Here is a 25,434-nt window from a genome sequence, read left to right as displayed (position 1 = left end):
TCAACTTGTGTCAGCATTTATTTCTCTTGGTTAACAGTAAAAAATACGTAGGTGTGCAATTTTGACAACACGCTTGCCGCGTCATTCTGGCAACGCAAATCCGCAAAAAAAAAAAAAAAAAAAAAAAAAAAAAAAAAAAAAAACCATCCACTCTCGAAAGGACCCGTCCACCTAACTAACAAGTGCCCTTAGATTTGCAAGCAGCTTGTGTGTCTCGGAAAGCTTCCACGTGCGGCCTATGGGCCCGAATGGGACCATGTCAATCCTATCGCCGCGGTCGCACGCAAAAGAACAAACTCCAATTGTAATGGGCAACCAGCAGCACAGGTAGCGTGACGAGGCGCTTACCATGCCCCGGCGGCATAAACTTACGCATACCGACATGCCACGCCGCGGTCCACACGCCCAATTGGACCAAGCCGCAATTTTCATCGCCTTGGAAAACCTTGGTCTTAATCGCAACGGCGATAGGCTGGAAAAGCAGCCCGTCATGCATCGTCTGCAAAACAGTGCGCTCCGCCAGAGGCTGGGCGATAACCGCGCTGAGGATATCTTTTTTAAACTGGCTATCTCTCCAGGGGGTCAGGGATGGCGCTAGATCGATCTTCTTTTATATCACGGCATCGAGTACTTGATCAGGACATAAAACGCGAACGGGCGGTACGAAAACGGGTGCGATTCCGACCTGGTTTACAACGTGGTACTATACGGCTGATCTAACAAGCCATATTGCCTAAATTAACATACGTAAATATACGCATGCGTTCCACTCGAATTCGTGTGCCTTTTAACTTGCTAGCCTTAAAGCGTCGTCACAATTGCTGTATAAAATATTTAACTCGGCGTCGGCGGTAACCTTGTCGTCGTTGTCGCCAGGGGGCGTGAACCAGACGGGCGACGTGGGACCCTCAATTCTTGTCACCTCTTCTTGCACCTGGCCAGGAATGCGCGGCGTGATAAATCCACTGATAGACTGGGCTCGTTGACCGTTGCGACTGGCTCTTATTGCGCGATATCGTCGTCGAGGTCGAGGCTCTTGCGGTCGAAGAAATGGCCCATGGCGGTGCAGGCGGATGGAACGCGAAAGGTACTCGGCTCGGGTTCAGGTTGGTCCAGGAGGGAGGCAGATGGATAATGGTTGCCGCGAACGGCAAGGGGCGTCATGTCGGCATCGAGGACACGGCGGTCCGACGGGTCGCGGTCGAGACATTGCGGAAGTAGAGGCGGGGTAGGCTGCACACCCACAACGGCGTCGTCAATTGTGTCGAGCCATCCGAGGACTATCAAGCAGGATTTGCATGTGCAAATGGCCGTGGCCTGCGTTGCTGTCATATCATTGTGCGTAGAGGAGACATTTGTACGAGGTGCATTTGATGTAACGGCAGTGATTGAGGGAAGATGATGCAATGGAGAGAAGGTCAACATGGGGGCTTGGTGGGGCAACCTTCTGGTTCTAGGAGACGATGGCTCGTGCGTCCCTGCGAGTCGAGGTTGGCGGATTCTTTGCTACGCTGCGACGCGGTCTCCAATGGTGATTGACAAAGGTGGTTTTTGTTGAGTACCCTTGTTGAACCGTTTGAACGATTGGAAACATTTTTATCCATTCCTTTCGTACAGAACAGATATCCGAGGACGAATCTAAATTTTTCCCACCCGTACCAGAGCTATCTATCGAAGAAAACTCCAGCAAAGACCTGATTGGCAAACGGCCAAGGATTGGCCCCTGGAGTGGCCTCCCCCGATTGCCTATGCACTGTGTTAATTGCTGTTCGAGGATGCGAAGTACAACAAGATGAAGCGACTGACCTCGTCACAATTCGAGTCGCTTCAAATCGCTCTACCTAGGCCTGAGGTACGTTCGTGGCCCGCGGGGCGCTGATGGGCCGCTCTGGGGTGGGCGCTGAAAATAGTTGGTGGCTACCGAAAACGCCTGAAAGTTTCCGGTTGCCTGAGACTTTGTTTGGAAGAATTTGCGGCGTTGAGCGCGGTTTGGCGGCCAGGCCGGCCGATCGTCGTCAAACCACGGCTAATTTTTCCACACGGCCCACGAATAGCGGCAATGCACCTTGTGTTCGGTGGAGGTACGCTTCCAGCGTCAGGCACACGAGGTATTTGCATCCTGGTGGTTAAAACATTTATAGTAAGCTTTAAAGTTACCATGGTCGGTCCTCATGGCTAAATAATGTCCCGGCAGGGGCCTTGGTAAGCTCAATTTCTCGGGGTTTTCTTCGGCGCATATCGGAGGTTCCATTCACTATACACGGCGGATCGTTTATAAAGTTTTTTACGCCACCAATTTTTTTTTAATTTTCGAAATAATAGCCCTAAAAGCCGTACCGGCACCGCTATATGGGTTTGCTGAGCCCTCGGGTCAGGGTCCGGCGGAGCCGGCTTTGGCCATTTCGTCAGCCCGGTCGTTGCCTGGGATTCCCTAATGGCCAGGGCACCAGCAGACCCGGACCTTAATACTTTGTTCGCGGAGGAGATCGACAAGGTCATGGAATTCCAGAAAAGCCCATTGGGACGACTGCCGTGCGTCGCCTTTAAGGCCCCGAATAGCCGAGGTGCTGTCCACGTAAATCCAACTCCGAGCGCCTGGCTGGGCCCTGTCTGCCGCCTATAGCCCTTTAAGGCGTCGATCGCCTCGGTGTCGAAAACGTGGCTTTCCGGGCGTAAATGGACGCGAAGCCTGCGGCAAAGTCCAGGCCCGCCCTAAAGGCGGCCCATCCGTACCCTATTTGGACTCAATTATTCGTGTTTTTCCGAACCATCCGTGTATATTACAATATCCTTATGTGATACCATGCCCAGCCATTGCAGGAAGCGGCGGACTGCTTCCTTTTTTGGGATTCCTCCGGTAGTGTCGGTGCGGGAGTCGGGGGGGGCATTTGACGTGCAAATTCCGAAAATCACCAAAAGAATACAATGTTCCCGAATCCACCTTTCGACACCGATTTAAGGGCGGCAAGCCTATCGAACAATATAGGGAATCAACCCAAAAGCAGTTTCCAGATTATAAAGATTTTTTTTTTTGGCTGGCTGGCATCTGGCTTGCGAAGCATTGGGGCTCCCCTTTACGCATCACAAACTATTTTGACATCCGGAGGGAAGGGTTTGAGGCAGCCAAGAATTTCAAGATGCAGAAGGGTTGCTTTTGTACCATCTTCAGGCACCCCAACGTTGCCAAGACGTTAAACCTGCCACCTTTCATCTCCCTCACGCCGGCCGGGAAAAAGGTATAGCATAGGGCCTGGGGCCGGCACATGTGCGCAGTGCAAAGTGAAGGTGAGCTGCCTCGGGTCCCCATTGTGGATGGAGTGATCATCACTCCCGACCAGCCTCACATTCACCGGTAGTCGGTGGTGGCGGTTCAGTGCGTGGAGGAGTGCCATGCACGGCTTATGCTCTGCTATGTCTTGCCGTACGTGAGCTATAATCTCGTGAGAGAAACGCTATATGCAAGGAAACGAGGAGTAAAGATAACTTGGAACGCACGCTGGTAATCAAGATATATTCTAGCACCGTAATCTCATGGATCATTGCGTTGGAAAACCTTTATGGCTTTACTTTCTTTTCGAGAAACTGATGTGCGTTTCCAAGCTAAAGGCACATATATTACGCAGTAGAAAAGCTAAAGGAAATCATTGTCCCAGAACAGTCTATAACTGTCTTCTCTCAAATGACCAACTACCCAATTTACCTACAACCTTGGTTGTATTTTGTTTTGAAATAATCGTCAAATCAGAGTCGTTTTCCAACGCAGCTATGGAGTAGCAACAAGTCTGATTACCTGTCAAGAATCGACGAGACAATCTTGCCAGCTGCCTCACTATCAGGGTTTGACAAGGTAAACGAGGGTAGGTACCCCAGCTCCCAGTATATTGGGACAAGGCCCTCTCGCAGAAGAGCCAAGAAATGATGTCAATGGTATCTCGGGATCAAGGGGAATTGGTTGGAATTGCCTATTATGCATGTAAATTACTCCATCCTCAAGCTTCACAGTATGAGGGCTCTATGGAGCATCAGGAGCAGCCGGTTGGACGAGGACCGGACATGCTCACTGTCTGCAGTGAGAACAAGCAAGTTGTTGGCGTCGGTGGGTGGCTGGAATTGACCATCTGCTTTGTTGGCAACAACGCGCCGTTACACTGGTTATTAGCCTCATGTTGTGGTAAATCACAAAGCCTCTTGGCTCAAAATGTCAAATACCAAGTGAAAGACCATTACATGAGACTCCTCGCATGCTGAACCGCCTCCATATTGACCGCTGTCTATACACAGGTAGGGTCAACTGTATTACAGATTGCCTGGACCTAGTCATAGATGAGATCTTTCTTGGGTCTTGAGAATGGACTGTCTCACCAGCTGAATCCAACGACGAGTGTTATCCTAGCAAGGGTCATAACAAGTATCACCACACAATATTTTCCCGCATGAAAACATACACTGCTGTAAATAAGTCGACGTAGACGTTAACGTGAATTTCCGAGTAAGCTTCTAGACACATTCCAACAATATACGACTTCATACCTCGCTCATTTATCAATATAAGGCCCCGCAATTAGCCTCAGAATAACTTACGTGATTGATGATATTAGACCTGTTGAATTGAACAGGAAACGAAATTATTAAAAGATCGTTTGAGCAGGAATCGAAGCATTGAAGCTGAGAACTGCCTACTTTCTCGAGACTAGAACCCTAGAACTTAAGAGATGAAAAACCACAGGTCATTTGCGCTTGTCGCGCAAGGTGACTTATCCAGGAGAACCTAACAGTAAACAGGACCAGGACCATATTCGACGACGCTGCCGTTGCTTCAATTATAATTCCTGATGCCAAACTCGCAGCGAGCGTGAGCCAGGACCCGGCTGCCGCCAAGCCTTTTTTTCCCACTGCGCCAAATGGGAACTGATCACGTCTTTAAGCAGTCACAAATCACGCCATAACCTTCAACGCCCATAGCCCCACAGCTCGGAGCTTTTTTCCTCGTTTGGTGTTGTGCGTGCACGCCATTGCTTATTAGAACCATTGCTAGCGTGAACAAGCATTGATATGAGCTTATTTTGACTACTTCGTAACAATCGTTAAGACTTCATGATAAAGTGGCGCATTTCAGAAAAGTAAAAAGCCTGCCACAATTTCAACAGTGTGGCCTCGCCACCACGGCCTCAATCTCTACCAGGAAATTTCCTGGCAGTTTTCCGGCTTGAATTGTAGTCCGCGCCGGCTTGGGGTTGGGCAGTAGCTCGCTGTAAACGGCATTCATGGCTGCATAGTCGTCCATGTTGGCCAGGAAGACGGTGGTCTTGAGTGCGTACTCCCACGACGTGCCTGCCTCCCTGAGAACGGCGGCGATGTTGTTAATGACAGTGGCCTTTGTAGTCGTTGAAGTGTCCTGGTCAGCGATGTTTTCGACCAAGTTTTGAGGGTATTAGTTAAGGATGGGGAAGATGAATGCAAGCTTACAGTCTGTGCACTGATGCCCTCCGGAATCGTGCCGTTGATTGACGGGACCGTGCCGCTCGTGTAGACGAGATCTTTGGTCATGACACCACCAGCTGATATTATGTTAAGCTTGCAATTCTCACGCGGAGGATCGAGTAGTCTGCAAGGTGTACCTACACAATATCGGACCCTGGCTTCCAAGGTGTGTAATGACTGGTCTAGCCGGAGCAGCCAGAACTGATGCACTAGTGGCGAGCAGCAGCGCTGCCGTCTTGATCATGGCAGTTCCGAACATTGTGATGGACCCAAGGGAAGTGAAAGCTGGGAATTGCAAGCGGCAACCTTGGAAGCGGTAGCTGACCCGAGGGGATGGTGTTGGTTAGTATGCACACGTTCACATATGTAGTCTATATACCTACCTTGGTAGGCTTGCCGGACTTTACGTCAGACTGTCATTCAAGATCGGAACAAAGCTCCTATGAAAAAAAACTCCGGCATCCTTTTCTCCGCAGTCGGACGAACAAGTAAGGTTACTGATCCCTCAAGGATTTTCATATCAAATTTGCCTTCCTCTTTGGGTAATCATGAGGTCTTGGCCTGCATAGGTGGTTCGTTACACTTGCCCGCGCCCTTTTGGTCACCTTGGCTTTACTTGGAAGTGTTTCCAGCTTCACCGCGACTTGCTCCATAAAACTAACCCCGACCCGAACGCTTGGGTTCAGCTTGATTATTTACCGAAACCGGTCCCGCGGCCCGGCTCCTGCGAGGCCTTATCTGACCAAAATGATGGAGACAATATCAAAGGCATGTTTTTCTGTTCTGGCATTGCAGCGGGGTAAAAAAAGGATTGCCTATCAGGGGGGGGGGGGGGGGGGGGGGGGCTTTCTTGGCCGTCTGTTTGTCGTCGTGACGTATGGGCGTATAAGGTCCTGGAGCATGAAAGTTTAACACAAGAGTCCGTACAGTATACCGATGGAGTGGTTCGCTACATCGACACTGCGTCACGCGTTGTCGAACCTGGTCAAGCTATAAGAGGCTCATAGAGCTTTCTGAGACTTCTTAGTAACCCCAGAGATATATTTTTGTCTCACTTAGTCTGTCGCATTCCCCAAGATTTAGCTGGTGCATCTCACCAATCGGGTCCAAAGTCTTGGCCGCAGGCCTATCGCCCCCACACTTGCCAAGGCAACTATCTACTGGAAAGCCGGGGCGCATCTGCCTGTATCTGTTTGACTTGCCAAGGCGCGCAATCTTTTCATAACTTTTCTTATCTTCATAGCTAGGGAACAATAAGATGCCCGCAGGAGTCTGAGCCCCACTCCGATCATTCCGGTTCCTTTTTTTCCCCCGAAGATAAGCTACGTTACCCAAACCGCATACAGTCGGGCTTATTTTGACCGGTGGTTGCATCCCGATGTCTGTTGTTAAACGAATTTTTAGAGCTACCTAAGTGGCTCCATGAGGCAATTGTGAAAGAGTGGCGATGTCGGGCGGACCAACAAGTTTTCTTTTTCTTTCTTACTCTTTTCGTATCAGAATGCGCGAAATATACCACACTCAAGGGTTGGAGGGCAGCCGGGGCTCACTCTCAGAGTCCACCGATTCCTATCCGAGCTGATGGGTCGATGATGGGTCGACGCTCATGGGTGCGGTTGTAGATGGATCTAAGTCTCGTAGTGCCGTCATCTACTGAACATGCAGTTAAATAGAGGTGTTCCCTTCGCTGCATCAAGGAAAAGATGTAGCCCGTCATCACCATCAACTCTTGGCCGCTCTCCCTCTCTCAAGATGTTGGCTTCAACAAACTTCTGGGTGAGATTCTCGCTCCTTGTCTTTGGCAGCGGTGCTTTCTCCTCCCCAACCCCCGGGACCGAAGACTTCATCTCCTTCAGGGGTCTCGACAAAGTCTCTCCCGCCTCGGTTCACAACATTCACCTCGCCTACCGTGATGACTTTCCTCATGGAAAGCAGGTCCGCGTAGTTTATGCCGACTGCAGCGCAAAGAGAGATGAGCAGTCCCATGATGTAGCCTCCCTCCTCACCACGCGGGCTTCTGCCTCGCCCGACCGCCTCATCTGGTCTGTTCCCAGAGAGGCCAGTCCGGGCGGCTGTCTCCACGCCCGCGACCCCGAGGGCAACCTCCTCGGAAGGTCGGCGCCCCTCGACTTCTCGGCGCCCCTGAGCCTGCGCAAGAGGCAAGCGCTGAGCGAGATCGGCGACTCCAACGGCATGTGGTTCGACGGCGTGCGGTACCTCGAGTCCAAGAACGTGTCGGCCGTCACGACCGCCGAGGCAAAGGCCAAGAAGATCGCCATCGTCGGCGGCGGCATGTCTGGGCTTCTGACCAGCCTGCTCCTGGACTCGGTCGGCGTGACAAACTGGCACATTGTCGAGTCCAGCGAGCGCATCGGAGGTCGCATCCGCACCAAGTACCTCAACGGGACTGCGCCCGAGGACTACCAGTACCAGGAGATGGGCCCCATGCGTTTCCCAGTCAGCGTGCGCTACACAGACATCAACGAGACGCTCGACATCCAAGACCACAAGATGGTGTTCCAGCTGGCCGACGTCCTCAACGCCAAGAACGGCAACGACTCAGACCTTGCAGTCAAGTTCATCAACTGGGTCCAGACGAACCCCAACACACCCACCAGCTCGCGCGGCTACCGCCTGCCCGACGGCCGCATCCCCTCCAGCACCGAGTTTGCCGCAGTTGACAAGTCCCTCCTGGCACCGGTGGCTAACGCCTCGGACGTCGAGGGGGCCGAGATGGGCAAGAAGTTCCTCGAGCGTCTCGTCGACTTGACGCCCGAGCGGGCACGCAACATCTCGGCCAACGTCTTCCAGGCGCACCGCGACGCCATCGAACGCGGGCTCTTCCACTGGTCTGAGACGGCGTACCTGCGCTACCACCTCGAGCTCGACGACGACACGGTCGACTTCCTCTCGGGCTCCGGGAGCACGCCCATGTGGGGCGAGTGGTACGAGTACTTTCGCGCCACCACCTGGCGCACCATCGACAAGGGTCTCGAGTCGCTCCCGCGCGCCTTTGCACCCCTGGTCGAGGGCAGGCTCACGCTCGGCCGCAAGATCACGGGCCTTGAGTGGGACGAGGCAAAGTCCAAGGTGTCGCTGACGTGGCGCGACAAGGCCTCTGACAAGACCGCGCAGCGCGACGAGTACGACTACGCCGTGGTGTCGGTGCCCTTCTCCAAGGTGCGGCTGTGGCGCCTGCCTGCTTTTTCCAACCTGCTGTCGCGCGCCATCAACACGCTCAACTACCAGCAGTCGTGCAAGGTCGCTCTGCACTACCAGACGCGCTTCTGGGAGAAGCAGGCCGAGAACCCCATCTTTGGCGGCTGCGGCTCCGTCGACGTGCCGGGCATTGGGTCCGTCTGCTACCCGTCGTACGAGATGAACTCGAGCCGGCCGGGCGTCATCCTGGCGTCGTACTCGTCGGGAACCATGGCGCGGTCGCTGGCCGCGCTGAGCGACGAGGACCACGTGGCCATGGTCCAGCGTGTCATGGTCGAGGCGCACGGCGAGATTGCCGACGAGCAGTGGACGGGCAACTACGACAGGCAGTGCTGGGAGGTTGACGAGCATCAGGCCGGTGCCTGGGCGTCCCCGACCATTGGGCAGCAGGAGCTGTTCATCCCCGCCTACCACAAGACCGAGATGAACACCATCTTTGTGGGAGAGCACACCTCGATAACCCACGCTTGGATCTTCTCGGCCCTCGAATCGGCTGTTAGAGGCGCCACGCAGTTGCTTCTAGATATGGGTTTGGTTGATGAGGCCAAAGAGGTTGTTGACACTTGGATGGCACGCTGGATCACGGTTTAGAGAGAGGGTACGGTAATGATTTGAAAATGAGATATGAATAATGAGGAGGGCAAAAAAGCACTTGGCTTTATTTCTGGGCAGATATAGCTTAGTCTACCTAATATATACATTGATGTCAGTCCTTTTCCATTTCCCTTTGGCAGATAGCGGCCTACCCATAAGCCATTGAAAGTGATGGTGTGTTTGCTCGTACTACGAAATTCTACTGCATGCGGTTCTGCCCACCCTGTATGTTATGTTGAAGACCGTTTACTTGAATTCAAGGCGTCTAGTCACGATACGGGAGGTATCAAAAGCCTGAATAAACTCTTCCCATCCACGCCAGATACCTAGATAATCCAGAACGAGGGGAGTGAGTTGTTGTCAAAACCAGGCGAGCTGTCTTAAGATCCTTTTATCTTGCGCCATACCATGTGGGTGTAAAGCTTAGCGTAGTGAAAAAAAGACACGAAAGCCAACAGACGTTGTTGGAGATGCTGCAGATTGCCGTAGACAAGCAATATCAGATCTCTAAGTCTCGGATCTATTGCGTAACCCAGACAGTTCCATGTTGCCATCATTTGGACAAATAGCCGGAATCACCGACTGGACATTTGTCCACAACACCAAACGCCAAAGCAAACTCATTTTATCAAATATAGCAATACGTCGTCCTAAGCCTCCTGAAGCTGCTTCATATTCACTAATTGAAGAAAGCAAACGTTAGCACCAAAGCCGGTGAAACTTCGATCAGATGTCAGGATCAACCAGGTTGAATGGCAGAAAGTACTCACATCAGCCTCGACTATCAACCCGGCATGCAACATTCTTGGGCAACGGCCGCGACTGTTAGAAACTAGCAAGTAATTCGTTTGGCAGAGATCATTCATTCGCTCACGGGATCCACCACCAGGCATCGCCCTCCTCATCGGTCCAGTTCGTGAGAGAGAGGGGACCCTGAGAGATGAAGAGAACGGATAATGTTAGTAAAAACCAAGGTGAGTGAAGCCTGAGGTGGAAAGAGAAAACCGGGTGGAAAAAGTGTAGGCACTCACTTCTTCGTCATCTATGCGATGATTAGAAAATGTGGCCATCGTAGTGGCCACAACAATGGCAACAGTTCCGAATCTGGCTACAGAGCCAAGTGCGCCCCAGAAAGTCATCTGCATCCTGACTTTTACGGCAGGGACAGAGTGCTACTGGTGTTGTTGTTGGCAGTGGCAGTGGCGGTAGTTGACCTGGCAAGGGCCGAAACGACGACAGACTTTGTTGCGTGAAGGCGAGAGAGATAAAGCTGGCTCAAAAAGGATATTAATGACAGGATAAACTGTGCCAAAAGGGTCTGAAGCTTGTCTCGACTTGGATGTAGAAGTAGGCGGATAGTTAATGATGATTATTGATCGTTCAAGGATTCAGAATGTGGAGATTGGGGAACGACCAGATTCAAAAATCGTGGAGGGAAGTCTGGCCCAGAGAGAACAAACAAATAGCCATGTCCTCCGTCATCAATGATATGTCAAGTGCACATCAGGTAGCGCACCGCAATTTTCTTATTGGCCAGCTGAAATGCCTGTTTGTTTGCTTGTTTTTTGCCCGCAATCTCATTGGCAAACGAGAATTGAGAAAACAAGGGCTCTTGAATGTCTTAGAGATGTTCCTGGCCTTGTCCACTTCCATATGATGTCGACCCAAATTGCCCTGTGGTGGCCCTGGTGGGGGCTTGGCTTCTGTGGTCAACTCGATTACTGCATGGAGTGGCTTCCTTGTATAATGCCTCTATTACAGGCCCACGGCTTCAGTACGGGATGGCCAAACATGTTAGAATACGCTAGTCCATGAAATGTTCCCTAGGTTTTAAATGATTTGAAAGCTGTGAGGCCTATCTTCCGGTGTTCCTACTACGACGTGCCACTTGTACAAATGTTATGCTAGGTTGGCCCAGCCATCAAGGGAAGATGTCCCGAAAAGTTCAACTCACCGTATCTCCGGGTTCATGCCATTGTAACCAGCCCCCAAGCCAGTTATCCACTGGGAATAACAGAAAATGTTTGCTTGGATGGGCCAATTAAAAAAACGAAATTCCTTACCATGAGTTCGAGATTTTTGAGCTCGACTCTTGCACACAGAGATCAGCTACCGCATACTTTGATTCCAAGGCTCTTCTTAGTCGCGTTGGCCTCAACTTCCACCTGTAGTCCTTAGAAGAGGCTCTCCCTTTGTCCAGCTGCCTCGGTAAACTGCTTTTGCACTGTGTTCCTCGTTCAGCTACCTGTATCCTGTGTTACGTGGCGCGTGTGCTTCTTGGACTCATAGGCGCCTGGATAAATGCTTTTGCCTACATGAGTTCAGCCAATTGTGTTTACGCTCCCTGATTCCTGCACTCATCATATTCTTCAGGCCCCTGTCTTCCAAATCGTCTATTGTAGTGCGTAGTAAGAGCTTCAACCGGCGCAATCAAAATATGTGCAACCATCTATGTGAGGATGATATGAGCGTTATCTGAGAAGTCCCAAGGTCCGGAGTTCCGACTAGATCAGCAACCATGCCTGCGCAACCTCACTTCAATCGCGTGCATCAACTTACTAGACCACCCAAGCTTCATGTTATGGCTGACAGCATGTATGGCAGTGGAAGCGGCGAGAAGCCACTGGTTGCATGGTCTGGCTGTGCTATATTGACACAAGTTCTTTTTTTTTTTTTTGACCTTTAGATGGCGAGTCCCCATGTATCTCCCTTCAGGTTTAAACTTAGATGTGTGAATACTTGTTTCGATGAACTTCGCTTACATGGCCTCCTTGGCTCTGGAAACAAAATCCTCATCGTTCCGTATGCACTTTTTATGATGAAAGTGGTTGAAACTTTCGGGGGATTGGTACGTGCAAGCATGTGACATTCGGCGTGGCCTGGGTGGCTTCACGTGGCGTTATGTACCGAAATCTCTCTGTACTGTAAAGGTATCGCAATATAGCGATGTGTACTGGAGGAATAGTAACACCTGTAGAAGATACAGGAACGGGCTAAATAGCGTACGCGGTTATCTACTCAGCATCCAAATCTGGCTTACCCAATGACATCATTAAACTCATACGTTTTACGACTTTTCCCCACCCAAACCAGGTTGGTTCTGTATTAATCCTGGCTTATGACGAGACGGTAAATCTAATTTTTCGACCCAAGCATAACGCGTTGCATAAAGCTGTTTCCAACTTTAATTTATTATGGTTGTAAAGGTAAACAAGCCTCCCCCTGGCTCTGTCGTCCATTGGTGTGGGTCTTGCGGGCTTTGCTGATTTTGGTAATAATCTTGAAGAAAAACATATATTTAGTTACTCACCACGTAATACCCCGAGAGCAATAGAACTGGTCAGTGGTGAAAACCCACGTATACAAGCACAGTGGCGGGGGAGGGAGTTTTCCGCTAGATACCATGATACGTATTGCACAACGTATAATGCACTGCGTTTTACAACGCAAAATGCATAATATAACCTTTTCTTAAATACAAATTCCTGCGTGATAATTACAAGCCTTGTACGCCGGGCCGGTTGGGTTGGCCGGCCGGAAATATAAACTTTGTTCGTTAAATCGAACGACGTGACCACCCTAATTGTTACCACTGTTATATTTACGGCCGCTACCGTTTTTGTGTAGTTTACACGTTTTGTCTTATTTGGAAGAAACTCCACTCAAAAGTACGTAGACAAGCCAGTGCGGACGCAGGTTTTGTGGGCTAAAGAGTGGAGAGTTTTGGATCCTGAATAGGTAGGTAAACATTCGGGGATGTCACTTAGTCCGTCCCAAGATATCTTCGCGTACGCGTTGTAACTAATACAATATGCAATTAATTTTAATTTGCACCCGTAATAGTGTTTTTGCGGAATATTTGAGGTATATGAAATATGGCGCAGATAGCAAAAGGTTTGACGTGCAGAGTTGTATAATGCCCAATTGGGATAAAATTTGTCGCTACGAGGGACGGCATGTACCGGTAATTATTTGCATTGACTGTGGGTCTGTTTGCGGTAGATTAGCGGTGTGCTACGGGATGCCGCCACCTACCGAACTGGTCTATTTCGCCGCGTCGATTACTAATATTGACTACACGCAGCTGTTCTGTTCAAATTTGTTAACATACTTGCAGAAGGTAACAGTATGAATCTTCAAAGAAAAGCGGTGCTAAAAAAAAATAACAACAAAAACAAAAACCAGGGGAGAAACGTACCAAAACAGTTCCGCCAAGGTCGGCGAAGACCAATATTTGCGCGCTCGCACCTCTCTGCCAAGGTTCCGTTCCTCTTGACCGATGGCCATGATCAGGGGACGGAAATTTGCATATGCCTTACCGGCACGGCAGTAGATATTTCGGGGTTTGGGAACTTCGTGTTTTCCGACAAAATGCGGGGTGGATGTGCAGATTGCCAGCCAAGTTTCGGCCTAGTCGTATACAGATGGCACGTGGAGTGAATGTGCTCGTGGGTCTACAGTGGGAAGATAGTCGACTGTGCGATCTGTGTCCCTGCATTTGAGCGCGAATTGAGAGGCTCCATCGGGTACTTCCCTCTTCTTTTTTTTTTTCGCAAACAATACCTGGATTGCGGATTTCCCAGTATTCATTCACGGGGCCACCTGTAATTGGTTTGAGCGTAAATCGAATCTTTGACTTGGGGCCTGATCCCTTTTCCTTTGCTGGTTATGAACTTGTGGCCACCTACCCATTCCATATTGTTCCTAACAATAGGTTTTAACACCAAAATAAACATGTAACCAGGATTTTGTCATACATGTCCCGTTACGCACTGCCGGTAACCTTAGTGAATTATTTTCCAAGCAATGTCGTGAGTCGTAGAATACTTGGGGTCTGCACGTCGTGGACCCCCTTTCTTGTAAAAAAAAAGGGGTCCACGACGTACAGACCCCGAGTAACTGAATCGTAGGTTTTAAATCAACCCGCAGTCGGTTTCCCGCGCCCGCGTTAGACCCGAGATTCCGGACCAGCCGGAAAGTCAATTATGTGAATGTTGAGCGATTAAAGAGCAATCCAGTGCCATAGAAGTACCGAGGCTTGAGTTAGCGATCTCGATCAGGAATTGATTTTGAACAAGTTAAAGGTTTGTTATTTTTATTTTTTTATCTTATTTTTCTTATTGCAGTTGACAATGCTCGAGAGGTCCTTCAACAACGACGGCCTTGAGCAGGCCGTGGCGCCCCCACGGAAGCAGCGTGTGCAGCTCACGCCCACGGCATGCCTGCGGTGCAGGGCCAAAAAGATCAAGTGCACAGGAGAGCCCCAAGGATGCCGATCCTGCCGCATTAAGCACGTGCAGTGCGTCTATCCAAATCCGTCATCATCGTCGTCATCTTTGCGGCAACAGCTGCCGATGGAGAGGCAGACGTACGCCCCCACCACGACGGGGACTTCGACAAATGCTTCATCGTCAACTATGTGTGGCCCAGACGACTGGTTCGCATGCGACACGACCCCATCGGGCATCGATGACCGCCTGGACCTCACCCAGATGCTTTCGCAGGAGGGCGGAGGGATTTCGGAAATTGGCCTGTCGCCGGCCGAACTTTTCCTGCCCTTGGATGTTAATTCCATCTCACACCAGTCCCCAGGCAAGCAATATGAACAGTGCCAACCAGCCTGGATGGCTTCTTTACCCGAGGACATGAGCCGCAGCTCGAGCAGGGCAGGCAGCTCGAGTAGGACAGGCAGCTTGAGCAGGACAGGCAGCTCGAGCAGAACAGGCAGCCCTGTCAGCACCAACACAATTGCAGGACATTGCGGCGGCGGTGGCGACCGTCAGTCGTGCAGTGACTTGTCCATGGACACGATAGAGAAGTTGCACCTGCACATGGTGCAATGCCAAGCCAGCGCTGACGGCAGCGGCGGGGACGTGCCGTACGATCAACTCTTCCACCTGCAAAACAGCGCCTTGGCGGCCGACGAGGTCGCGGCGGGCTGTGCGAACTGCATGCGGCGGTCCGCCAACGTCACCATGGTGGCGGTGCGGTGCAACTTGATCCTGGACTCTGTCGACCTGCTGCTCGGCCTGGCGCACGTGTACGTAGATGGCAGGCGGTGGCGGCGCGATTCGAGGCATGAGAAGGAAGACTACGACATGAAAGACGATGCTGAAGACCCGAGCGCTGCTTCCGCTGCTGTGCTTTTCGACCATGGCGCCAAGGGTAGCATGCTCGGCCGGGAGGACCAGGCCATTGCCATAAGGGCCCTGATGAGCACCCGTGTGGCCCGTGTTGAACGCATACTGGGTCGCATCGAGCCCACCGTCGAGGCAACCGGCCCCGTCGGCCAGCAGACGTTCCTACGTATTGTTCGTGCCCGGGTGACGTCGTATGCCGGTGTTCTGTCTTCATCTCATGAAGGCTATTGAAATGATCAGTGGGCGGGCTACTATCCAGTCCCCTATATACGAAGATCCCTGCTGGGTTATGATTTATGTAATTTTGCATTGGTTAGACGGCGCATTTGCTAGAGGGTTACATGGTAGACACAGATACAGTACATTGCATATGAATAAAAGTGCGCCCCTCCTTGCGTTGTTGGGCGACGTATGACATAAAAGACATAAGTGCCGCTACTTCAAGTGCTTTTTGGCAAAAATAGCTGCGCGACTTGGCTTTTCTCCACGATTTTAATTGTAGCTTCTGTGCAACTAACACTGTGGTCAAAGTGGTGCGCGGGGAAGACCCGAGCACTAGGAACTCGGGTGACTCTCAGCTGGTAGGAAGGTGACTGTGACTGACTTAGGTATTGTTTGGAACCTGATAAGTTTGATGTGACAGTAGAATGACTGAATGAGGCAGTATTTGGGAAACAAGGAAACTAAAAACAATGACTCCACACATGCACGAGGACAAACTTTGATGCCGCTCAAACTTTGCCAACCAGCTGCAGCAGCAGATAGAGTCTGCGTAGAGAGTAGGATAAAATTTATTCCAGGCTCTCGCGAGTAAAATCTCAACGTGCGGGCCTCACGACATTACTCGCCATATCCCTCACCACGTAGATCTGCCCGTACAGATCTGTAACGTCGCAAAACATACGCCAGCACGTTATCCACGTCTCGATTTCCCTCTGGCTCTTCTCTCCCAGCCCAGCGACGCGTTTCCTGGCTGCTCTTTCCAACCTCGCAAAGGCTTCCTGCAGGCAGGCCCTTTCAAATTGGGCAAGCTCCCACATGGCCTCTTTTTTGGTATCAGCGACCGTCGAGTTGAATTCGGGGAAATCCAGCGAATTCAAGTTCCCCTCGGCGACGTCGCGCGAAACCGAGCCAAAATCATTGTACATGCGGCACATGCTGGCCAGATGCCTGCACGCGGCGCCGGCAAAGTATTTCTCCTCGGCGGTGGGGAAGCAGTCGCTGCCGGCGAGTGAGGGGCAGATTGTTTGCGGAATTAGACACGCCAAAAAGGCGAAAAAGGTGGGCGCCGACGTGTGGTCCGCCGAGGTGGTGCGTACCCACGACAGGTAACTCGCATCCGGGCGGAAGCCGGCGCCGTCCTGGACGAAACGCGCATTATCCTCCGACTGCTGGATTTGCGTAAGCAGATACGAGCGCAGCTCGCGAGCGAGGTTGTTCCTGTCGGTAGAGGTGGCGGCCGTGACGGCCCAGTGGTCCAGCATGAAATCTCTAAACAGCTCCAACGGCTTGAGGATTTCCAACTCTGCTGAACCGTACAATTCCTCGCTCGGTTCGCCTGGTTCGCCCGGCTCGATAGGGATGAGGTTTCGCACGAATCGCCTTACCTGGTCGAGGTTACCAGCAAACGCTGGCCCGGCCACGGCTTCGACGAACTCGTCGCCTTGGAACCCCATGACCGCCATCATCATCATTTCCCATAAAAACTCGGCTGACGGTTTCAAACCCACTCGCATACAGCAGCCAGTCCAGGTAAATGGTATAATGGTGAGGTACTTATCCTCTGTCATATTCTCTCGCGTAAACACGTTGTAGGCGTATTCCCGCAGCATTGGTAGGAAGAGCGAACCTTCCACGACGGTAGTGCCAAGTTTATGTTCTGGGAAATCCGAAAACAGGGGAGTAAGGCGGTATAATTTGACAAAGCCTTCCGACTGGCGCGTAGGCGCGGCGATGTTCAGGCAATCTCCTACTGTGCTGGCCGCAGGGATAAATAATGCGGACCTCAGGGCGGCAAGACGGTAGGCCTGCGTTAATACCGGGCTGCCGTAAGTGACCTTTTCGATCCAAAGGTAGTTCCCTGTCGATAATATCCCGGATTCGATGGGTCCAACGGGCTGAAGCCACTCCTGAGCCTTGCGCACTGCGTTAATGAGCTGTTGTCGGATAGGGTCGAACAATGTGACGCGAGCTGCCACAGAAAGCAGGATAACGGCGTAGGCGGTTTCTTCCACCGAATTGTTCCATGAGCCTGCGCTTTCCTGCTCCTCGATTGTGCGCGTTGCCGCTTGGAATAGAGCGACGGCTATTTTTGTTCTGATTTCGGTTTTGGATAAAAGAGATTCCGGTAAACTGCCTCTCTCTACCAGCTCGAGCAGATCTACCAATGCTTCCACCAAAAGCATGCTGGGGTATAGAGGGGAAAGATTCTGCAGTTATGTAGAATCCGATTAGCCAGTGGGTAAATATGTTTGTTAAACTGCAGTTCTTCTCAACTTTTGCACTTACCCATTTGTCTTTGATGGGCCCGTTAGTCTTCCACCAAACATTGCATAAGAACCCAAGCACTTTCGAAATCTGGTCAACGGATTCGACCGGTTCTGGCTGGTGTAGCAGCGCGAGAAGGACGTTGCAATTGGCACTGAAACTGCTGTCTCGCTCGGACGGATAAGTTCGGAAATGAGTTTTCGTTTCGAAGTTCTCAATCATCTTTGCCGCGGATCTGGGGATGCCCAGATGGTTAATCGCGCTCAGCGTTTTGGCCGTGTCATCGACGTCCGCCATAATAGTAGGGGCTACACGGGTCGACATAAGTTGGTTAGATCCCCATTTACACTAGCACAAGTCGCGATATAATATTCACCCACTCACCGAATCCAACGACGCCATGTCCGGTTTCAAGAGCCTCGGTCAGCATTTGCCCGATCTTTGTCACCGAGGGGCCCAGTTGTTTTGCAGAAAAGCCTGCTTGGAGCAAGGTAGACAGGACCTTTGCACGGGAGTTAGCTACCATCTGTTGTGGTCTCAAAGCTGAAGGGGAGCGCAATCGTCATACCCAAGAAAACTCAAAGTTTGTCGAAGGAAATGCACTGGGAACACTAGTGCCGTCCCTTGTCTTCAACACGGCGGCGAGATAGTTCTCAGCCTCGTCGTCCCACGCCGAACCCGGCAAACCGATCAGGTATGCAGCTGTAGAAGAAGGTGACGCCATGATAGCCCCGCCGACCTTGTGGTGTGCAACCTTGGTGTAATCAATCTGACCCATAAATGCTTCGAGCGAATGCAACGCTGTGTGCTGCGTTTTTCCATACAGGTATTCTGGCCTGAACCGCGACATTTTAGCAGCGTACATCTCCATCAAAAAACTCTCGCCATGGAACTCGAATGAGATGCCTTCTTCTTTCAATAGGCGAAGCATCGTTGGGACTATGATTTCGAAGCCCACGTGGGTTGTTTCCGCCACGTCCCACACGGAAAGCCTTTGCAGCAAAGCAGCTGTTGCCCGCTCAATCCGATGCTCAAGCTCTGCAATCGAAACAAATTCGATTTGCAAAGGCTCAGAGGCGTGACGGCTAAGTGCCAGCAGCGAAGCCGTCGTGTTGAGAATGCCATCCACTTCGGAACGGTAAGCCTCCCAACCGCCGTCTGCCAACTGCGTGTCGAGGATATATTGGAAGCATTTTGGGAAGAGCCACTGCCGTTGCCCGCTAGCGTTCGGCTTTTGAATGAGTGCTAGCCAGGCTGTGTCGTATACCGTGGCCGACATAAACCCTGCGCCGCTCTCGGAGTCATAGTTGTCCAGCAGATGACGGGTTAGGTCCGCGGCCTGTTGGTCGATATCTGTCGTGTTGGGAAGAGTGATGGGGGCCATTGTTAGTGGTGGTTCGCCAAGTCGGATTCTTTTTCAGGCTGACTTGGGCATTTGCAAATAGATGAGGTATACTTCTATAGCATATGGATGACTCAACAAGGCATCAGTACAAGACGCACCAGATATTTATCAATTCTTTACTCACCCCCTGACACATATGCAAGACTTGTTTGTCCTGCATGTATTTCTTCCTATCTCTTTCTTGTCTTGGTTTCCTCCTCTCGGTAGACTTCGGAGGCGCAGAATTGTTTAAACCCGACGCTCGGAGGCATCAAATGGTGCATCCCTACCTTCCGGTTTCACAGTACTTTCCGGAGCGCGGTGGAGACAAACACACGATGGGGCTCCGAGACGGAGGCTAAACAAGGCCGGATTTCGGGCTTTGTCGCCCAAACCTAATTTTTGATACTACGTGGATATTCTGGTGGAGCGAAATCTATTGGTAATTGACGCTGGTGATAAACTCCTTCTTGTGTGATCTTCTTACTCAGCAGTTAGTTCCTCTGACTCTTTTGGACCGTCTCTGTATTTCCCCCCTCATACACAAGTAGGACATAACATACAGAGCCATTTACTGCAATATTGTTCTTTCAAAGTTGGCATATTCAGCCTCCAAAATCAGACTTTCAACGAGAACGCAACCTCAACCGGGCTTCTAAACCTGGGATCTGCAAATATTCAAAGCAGCCAAGACTTGATGCTCGTTATGCCGACCTCCACCCCTCTGCAAGTCATGGATGGGAACCACTCCAACGGGAAAATTATGCTGGCCAAGGCACTGGACCAATGGGCCAAAACAGACTTTAATCACGAAGGTCGCGGCGTACAGTCATGGGCCGAGTACAGCCAGACTCGAATCGTCGAGCCCATATCAAGGTAGCCGAGCATATCCAAGAAAACAATGCAACTCTTTGGCTGCCAAGACTAACTTTTTCGGGATGAAGGTTGATACTCGACCAGATGAGTGACCTCTTCCAGTTGGCACTTTCTGACAGCGAGTTACATCTGTGCAAGACGTTATGCCAGGGAGCATTTTTATGCATCGGCGTCCACCTCGGCCTGGGTGGGATGGTGCGCGGCGAGCAGAGTCCCATCCAGCAGCCATCGCCACTGGTCAGCGGCGTCATGTCGATCCTCGATGTGGACGAGAAAAGGGCCTTGGGCTTCTGTGACGCCCAGATCCTCTCGGGTGCCGACGAGTTCTTTAGCGTGTTGCGAGACTCGGCAACCATGCCAGAGGTCTCGCACAACATTCGTATCCACATGGAAAAGCTCCACGAGTACCTCCCTTACGAGGTGCTGCCTCCTGTATTCTCACCACCCAAACAAAAGGTCGAGGATGAAGGTCGTGAGGGTCAAGTCAGGCACGATAGTCCCGATGCTCTGAATGACACCGAAGTCACCAGCAACTCTGAGATGAGCATAGCATCTAAGCCCATCAGCATGGATGAGAAAGCATGGCAGATAATTGCATCGCCGCTACCAGCCCCATCTCTAGAAGTAAGCTGTCCACAGAACATAATCACAAACCTCAGCCAAACTCACGCATTGTAGCCCATCATAGCACCGTTCGATTACGTCTGCTCCCTCAAGTCCAAGGGCGTGCGCAACAAGCTCATTCGGGCTCTGACCGCATGGATTCCCATGTCGGAAGCGAGATTAGAGTTCACCATGTCGTTGATTGCCGATGTGCACAACACCTCGCTTATGTGAGTCGTAAAACCCTCCCTCTATAGACCTGCATACGACCAGGCTGACCGCGAATCTAGGCTGGACGATGTCCAAGACAACTCGCCCCTCCGGAGGTCGTGTCCAGCAACGCACACCATATTTGGCGTGGCCCAAACAGTAAACTCAGCCGTGTACCAGACTGTGAATTTGATCAACAGGGCTTTCAACTCGGGCAACCTCTTCCTGACCAAGGAGCTTATTGGTAAGTATACCGCTCGGCTGCATGACCGTCGTCATATACTGATATAATCATGATTGATGCTCAATTAGCCGGCATTGAAAGTCTTCTCGTTGGTCAAAGTCTGGACCTTGCCTGGACCCAGGAAGTCAACTTACCGACTGTGGAAGAATACTTACAAATGATCGACGGGAGTAAGTCCAGTGCAATCAGGCATTGTATTCAATATCAGCTCTCAGAAGCTAACGAGGCTCATTAGAAACCGGGGCTCTGTTCGTCATGATTTACCGTCTTATGGCAGCCGTTTCCCTTACGGAAAAACCATTGCCAAACTTGGATAGATTTATGCTACTACTCGGGCGCTACTTTCAAATCCGAGATGACTATTTAAACCTCGCATCGCCCAAGGTAAGTTTCACAGAAGAAGAGAAAATGGAAGAAGAACAACAAAAGACAATTATTCGCACAGAAATTCTAACACAAAAGCAGTACACCGAGGCCAAGGGCTTCTGCGAAGACCTGGACGAGGGCAAGTGCAGCTTCGTGATCCTGCACGTCATGAACAACGCCAAGCCGCGGTCTCGGACGATCCTGCGCAATATCCTGCTCCAGCGGAGAAACGGAAGCCTGGGCATCGGCCACAAGGAGACGATCTTGGCCATCATTGAAGAGACTGGTTCTTTGGGCTTCTCAAAGCTGTTGATGCAGAGGCTGGAGGATGAAATGTTCAAAGAGCTGGAGACAATCGAGGCTGCTACGGGCGAAAGAAATCCAGCTTTGATGGGATTAATGGATGCATTGAGAAGTTAGCTGTTTTGTTGTGGGTTTATGGCTGAATCTTGATTAGTAGAAGATGCTGTTTGGTTTTGCGTTTTTCTTTTCATCACCCCCTTTTTTTGTTTGATTTGCACAGGCTTGAGATAACAATCCTTCATTTAGGATGTGGTAATTTCACAACAAATCGAATAAATCACAACCAGATGGATACTTCTACAGTGCGTTTCGTTTTCCTGTACAAAGTGATTAACAACTGCAAAGCCACATAAAGGCTTCCCACGCACCATTTAACTACCTACTCGCCTAAAGTTTGATTTTTTTCTAACACGGTTGCAACAGCATTTATTTCCGCCGCTTTTGTAGCGTTATGTACCGAACATGAATCAGTACTGTGGAGGTATTCCCCCGGTTGTGATATACTCGATCTTTGTTATTATGCAATAACCACACCCTTCATATATGGTGCAAGGAACAATAACTGTTTCACAGTCAAAACGTGATCAAATCTTTTTTTTTTTTTTTTTTTATACAAAAGTCATTGGTTCTAGAACTACTTTCCAACTATTTCCGCACCACAGGCTTCATGTACACATTCAAAGGCGGCTTAAGCCACACCATGAGAACCTTCTGCCTCTTGTCCCAGTCCTTACTGTCGTCAGCCAACTTCATGTCAAAATTCCACACCAAGTGTGCCAGTATAGCTCGCATCTCGGCATATGCAAGACTGGCAGATTCATATGGCTTAGCATCATTATCCGTAACTAAAATCGGGCTTTTCACTGGTAAGTAGACTTACGGTTTCCCCATGCAGTCCCTTGGCCCGAAGGAGAAAGGCTGTGATGCTTGCCTGACGTCTGACTCGTACTCGGGGTCGGACATCCACCTCTCGGGTACGTATTTATCGGCGTCCTTGAAGTACTCGTTGCTGCGAGACATTGGCCACTGCCATATGTCGATAATGGTCTGAGGCTGGGTCAGGCGGGATCCAAGACTGACGTAAGGGAAAAAAAAAAGGGTTCAAAAGCTGGTATCTTACCTTTGGTGGCAAGTATTCACCAAACAACACAGTCCCCTGGGGCGGAGTAATGCGAGGGAACCCGGTTGCGAGTGGTGGATACATCCGCAAGCCCTCACGGATGCATGCGTTCAGGTAAGTCAGATTTTGCAGATCGAGAAATTTTATGTCAATTTCCGTTTCGAAAGCACCGCGGACCTCGTCGACCAGCTTTTGGAGAGTCTTTGGTGTTTTTAGCAGGTAAAACAAAATCGCACTTAGGGCCGACGACGTGGTTTCGGCCCCGGCGACGACGAGCGTGCCCGTGTTGCTATAGATTTCTAGTTTGCTCATAGACTTGGGGCCAGTTAGCAAGCTTCACACGACGAGTAAATATGTTACTCATGCTTTGCACGGCTGCACTCACTTGCCCCTCTTGGGCGTTCGACATGGCTCGCATCAGGTCCAGCCTCGTCGAGTCGGCGGCAAGTCTCTTGTCGACCAGGTCCACAATATAACCAACGTGTTTCTCCATACGCTTTTCCACTGATTTGGGCACACACGCCTTGATGAGCCTGGCAATGAGCGGGAACTGGGCGATGGCGTAGGTGTAGGCCCCGAATTGGACGTTTTCGACAATCAATGCAACCCAGGGGTGGTAAGCTCCGTTCCGGAGGCAGCCAAATGACTCGCCAAACATTACGTCGCCCCCAATGTCAAAGGTAGTGCAGTTGAGCCAGGTCACCATGTCCAGCGCTTTGGCTCCGTCCCGGCCGATCTCGCGCAGCCGCTTCACCATCAGCCCGACGTACTCGCTGACGACGGCCTGCTGCTCCATCAAAAACCTGGCGCTGAAGCCGACCGACAGCAGCTTCCGGTGCCTGGCATGGCTTCGCAGGTCCGCCCCGACGATGTTGTTGGGGTCGTAGAAGCCCGGCGCCTTGGCGTTCTCGCCGCGATCTTTGTGGTGGCCCATGACTTCCTGCCACGCGTCGGGGTCGTGGAGAGAAAGGCGGTCCGGCGCCACGCGCACCGTCTTGCCGTAGCGCTGATGCAGCCTCTGAATGGCGAGGTGGCCGTCGCCGAGGGCGAAATGCAGGGCGTATGGGATCTGTGAGGCTGCCCAAAGCCGTGGGCCTGGGTAACGTGACAGGCTATGAAAGTAGACATTGTAAAAAGCGCCGAGCACGAGGTACGACGTCAACTGTGTCGGGTTAGCTCTTTCTTTGTGGCGTTCCGTTGTTCCGTGCAGAGAAAGGAGGCGCTGTAAATGTCCGACAGACGAACCAGAAGGAATAGCCCCACGACGCAGTGCGAAATCGAGCAGCCAGCCGCAAAGGATAGTATCGAGGCTACGAGCTGGAGTTGGGCCATGATGGGGATTAGCTTATCTGAATCGAGTCAAGCCAATGAATGTAGACTGTGTAGGAATCAGTACAAGGGCCAGGATCAGGCGGATAAAGGGCAAAGGAATATGTAGAAGATGTCAGTTTGCAAGGCTTCCAAGAATTTGGGCAGCGTCAAAGTATTCTTTCTTCATGCTTGTGTTCGTAGTGAGGCTCTAGCTAAACTCTTTGGCAGCGTGTTCGGAAGCCAGGGAATGCATATCCCTGTTCCGAGTTCCGTCACGGAGTTTGGTGGGTCCCGAGATTTGGACGGACTTTAATGTTGATGATCGCGTTCCGGGCGACTGAAATGGCAGCTTCCCGAGTTTGCTTAACTGGGTCAGGGGGAAAACAGTATGTAATCGGGAAATATGTGCGGCAGTGTCTATGGGGACGCGTGCCAGAATAAGACAATTACCAACCTAGGTAAGCAAGCGGCTGACAAAATTGAATTCAAACCAGATTTGGCCGGCAACCCACATTAACATCTGGAACAACAAACCGCACTCACCAAGTTCAAGAATTCATTTTTTCAACCAAAAATGCAAAAGGAAATTTGTGAAAAACATTTACAACTAAGCTGAAGCAGTTTCATATTTATATTTAGCCAATATGTATTATTTTCCCCAAATCACAACCTCTGTGGTTCAATGTAGCAAATGTTTGGGTGTGTATTTAATTTTGTCATCCGCTTGCTAGGGTAGTAATACGCAGTTCAACTCGTATAATCAATCGGTTGAAGAGCAGTACTTTGCCGTCTTTTACCTCATTAAATAACAACTTGTTGGTCCAACCCGGTGTTATTAGCCATAACCCACGTTTATCCGTGCAAGCTACATATCGCCCCCATTCGGCGCACCCGTTAAAATCAATTGTCATTCCAAGGCTATTTCTGTTGATCTTTTAGAATATCTTACGATATTAGCCTAAAATTACGGAGTATTAGGTCCTGGAAGAGGTTAAGACGCTTTATACAGGGTACTCTTACCATACCAATCACTATAAAGCCGGTCTTTGTTTTTTGTGGATACGTTATTCGTTTAGTATTCAACCGCAATGTCAAG

General features: G+C 50.8%; 8 protein-coding genes across 8 annotated transcripts; 3 read left to right on the top strand and 5 right to left on the bottom strand.

Annotated features, from left to right (window-relative positions):
* Positions 1–265: 265 nt before the first annotated feature.
* PgNI_02075 (uncharacterized protein) lies at positions 266–1,332 on the bottom strand (the record flags this gene model as incomplete). The annotated part of the gene is given in 5 exon segments (XM_031122143.1): positions 266–607; positions 620–703; positions 748–791; positions 923–1,090; positions 1,182–1,332. The coding sequence occupies 5 exon segments, from the start codon at positions 1,330–1,332 to the stop codon at positions 266–268; spliced, it is 789 nt and encodes a 262-aa protein (XP_030987450.1).
* Positions 1,333–5,140: 3,808 nt separating this feature from the next.
* PgNI_02074 (uncharacterized protein) lies at positions 5,141–5,740 on the bottom strand (the record flags this gene model as incomplete). Its single annotated transcript, XM_031122142.1, has 3 exons — positions 5,141–5,395; positions 5,467–5,558; positions 5,623–5,740. The coding sequence occupies 3 exons, from the start codon at positions 5,738–5,740 to the stop codon at positions 5,141–5,143; spliced, it is 465 nt and encodes a 154-aa protein (XP_030987449.1).
* Positions 5,741–7,233: 1,493 nt separating this feature from the next.
* On the top strand, positions 7,234–9,291 carry PgNI_02073 (uncharacterized protein; the record flags this gene model as incomplete). Its single annotated transcript, XM_031122141.1, has 1 exon — positions 7,234–9,291. The coding sequence occupies one exon, from the start codon at positions 7,234–7,236 to the stop codon at positions 9,289–9,291; it is 2,058 nt and encodes a 685-aa protein (XP_030987456.1).
* A 679-nt stretch (positions 9,292–9,970) lies between these two features.
* PgNI_02072 (uncharacterized protein) lies at positions 9,971–10,439 on the bottom strand (the record flags this gene model as incomplete). Its single annotated transcript, XM_031122140.1, has 4 exons — positions 9,971–9,973; positions 10,065–10,098; positions 10,169–10,227; positions 10,326–10,439. The coding sequence occupies 4 exons, from the start codon at positions 10,437–10,439 to the stop codon at positions 9,971–9,973; spliced, it is 210 nt and encodes a 69-aa protein (XP_030987725.1).
* A 3,987-nt stretch (positions 10,440–14,426) lies between these two features.
* Positions 14,427–15,665, top strand: PgNI_02071 (uncharacterized protein; the record flags this gene model as incomplete). Its single annotated transcript, XM_031122139.1, has 1 exon — positions 14,427–15,665. One exon carries the CDS (start codon positions 14,427–14,429, stop codon positions 15,663–15,665), a length of 1,239 nt encoding a protein of 412 aa, XP_030987454.1.
* Positions 15,666–16,252: 587 nt separating this feature from the next.
* Positions 16,253–19,305, bottom strand: PgNI_02070 (uncharacterized protein; the record flags this gene model as incomplete). Its single annotated transcript, XM_031122138.1, has 4 exons — positions 16,253–17,863; positions 17,943–18,229; positions 18,306–18,423; positions 18,490–19,305. The coding sequence occupies 4 exons, from the start codon at positions 19,303–19,305 to the stop codon at positions 16,253–16,255; spliced, it is 2,832 nt and encodes a 943-aa protein (XP_030987453.1).
* Positions 19,306–20,265: 960 nt separating this feature from the next.
* Positions 20,266–22,024, top strand: PgNI_02069 (uncharacterized protein; the record flags this gene model as incomplete). Its single annotated transcript, XM_031122137.1, has 6 exons — positions 20,266–20,805; positions 20,860–21,014; positions 21,042–21,238; positions 21,307–21,408; positions 21,474–21,622; positions 21,704–22,024. The coding sequence occupies 6 exons, from the start codon at positions 20,266–20,268 to the stop codon at positions 22,022–22,024; spliced, it is 1,464 nt and encodes a 487-aa protein (XP_030986197.1).
* Positions 22,025–22,552: 528 nt separating this feature from the next.
* PgNI_02068 (uncharacterized protein) lies at positions 22,553–24,359 on the bottom strand (the record flags this gene model as incomplete). Its single annotated transcript, XM_031122136.1, has 5 exons — positions 22,553–22,715; positions 22,788–22,960; positions 23,028–23,342; positions 23,413–24,189; positions 24,273–24,359. 5 exons carry the CDS (start codon positions 24,357–24,359, stop codon positions 22,553–22,555), a joined length of 1,515 nt encoding a protein of 504 aa, XP_030986198.1.
* Positions 24,360–25,434: the final 1,075 nt, after the last annotated feature.

The sequence above is a fragment of the Pyricularia grisea genome (assembly GCF_004355905.1).
Source record: "Pyricularia grisea strain NI907 chromosome Unknown Pyricularia_grisea_NI907_Scaffold_1, whole genome shotgun sequence".
Lineage (NCBI taxonomy): Eukaryota > Fungi > Ascomycota > Sordariomycetes > Magnaporthales > Pyriculariaceae > Pyricularia > Pyricularia grisea.
Note: the sequence above shows the minus strand (reverse complement) of the source record. Positions and strands in the feature narration are given on the sequence as shown.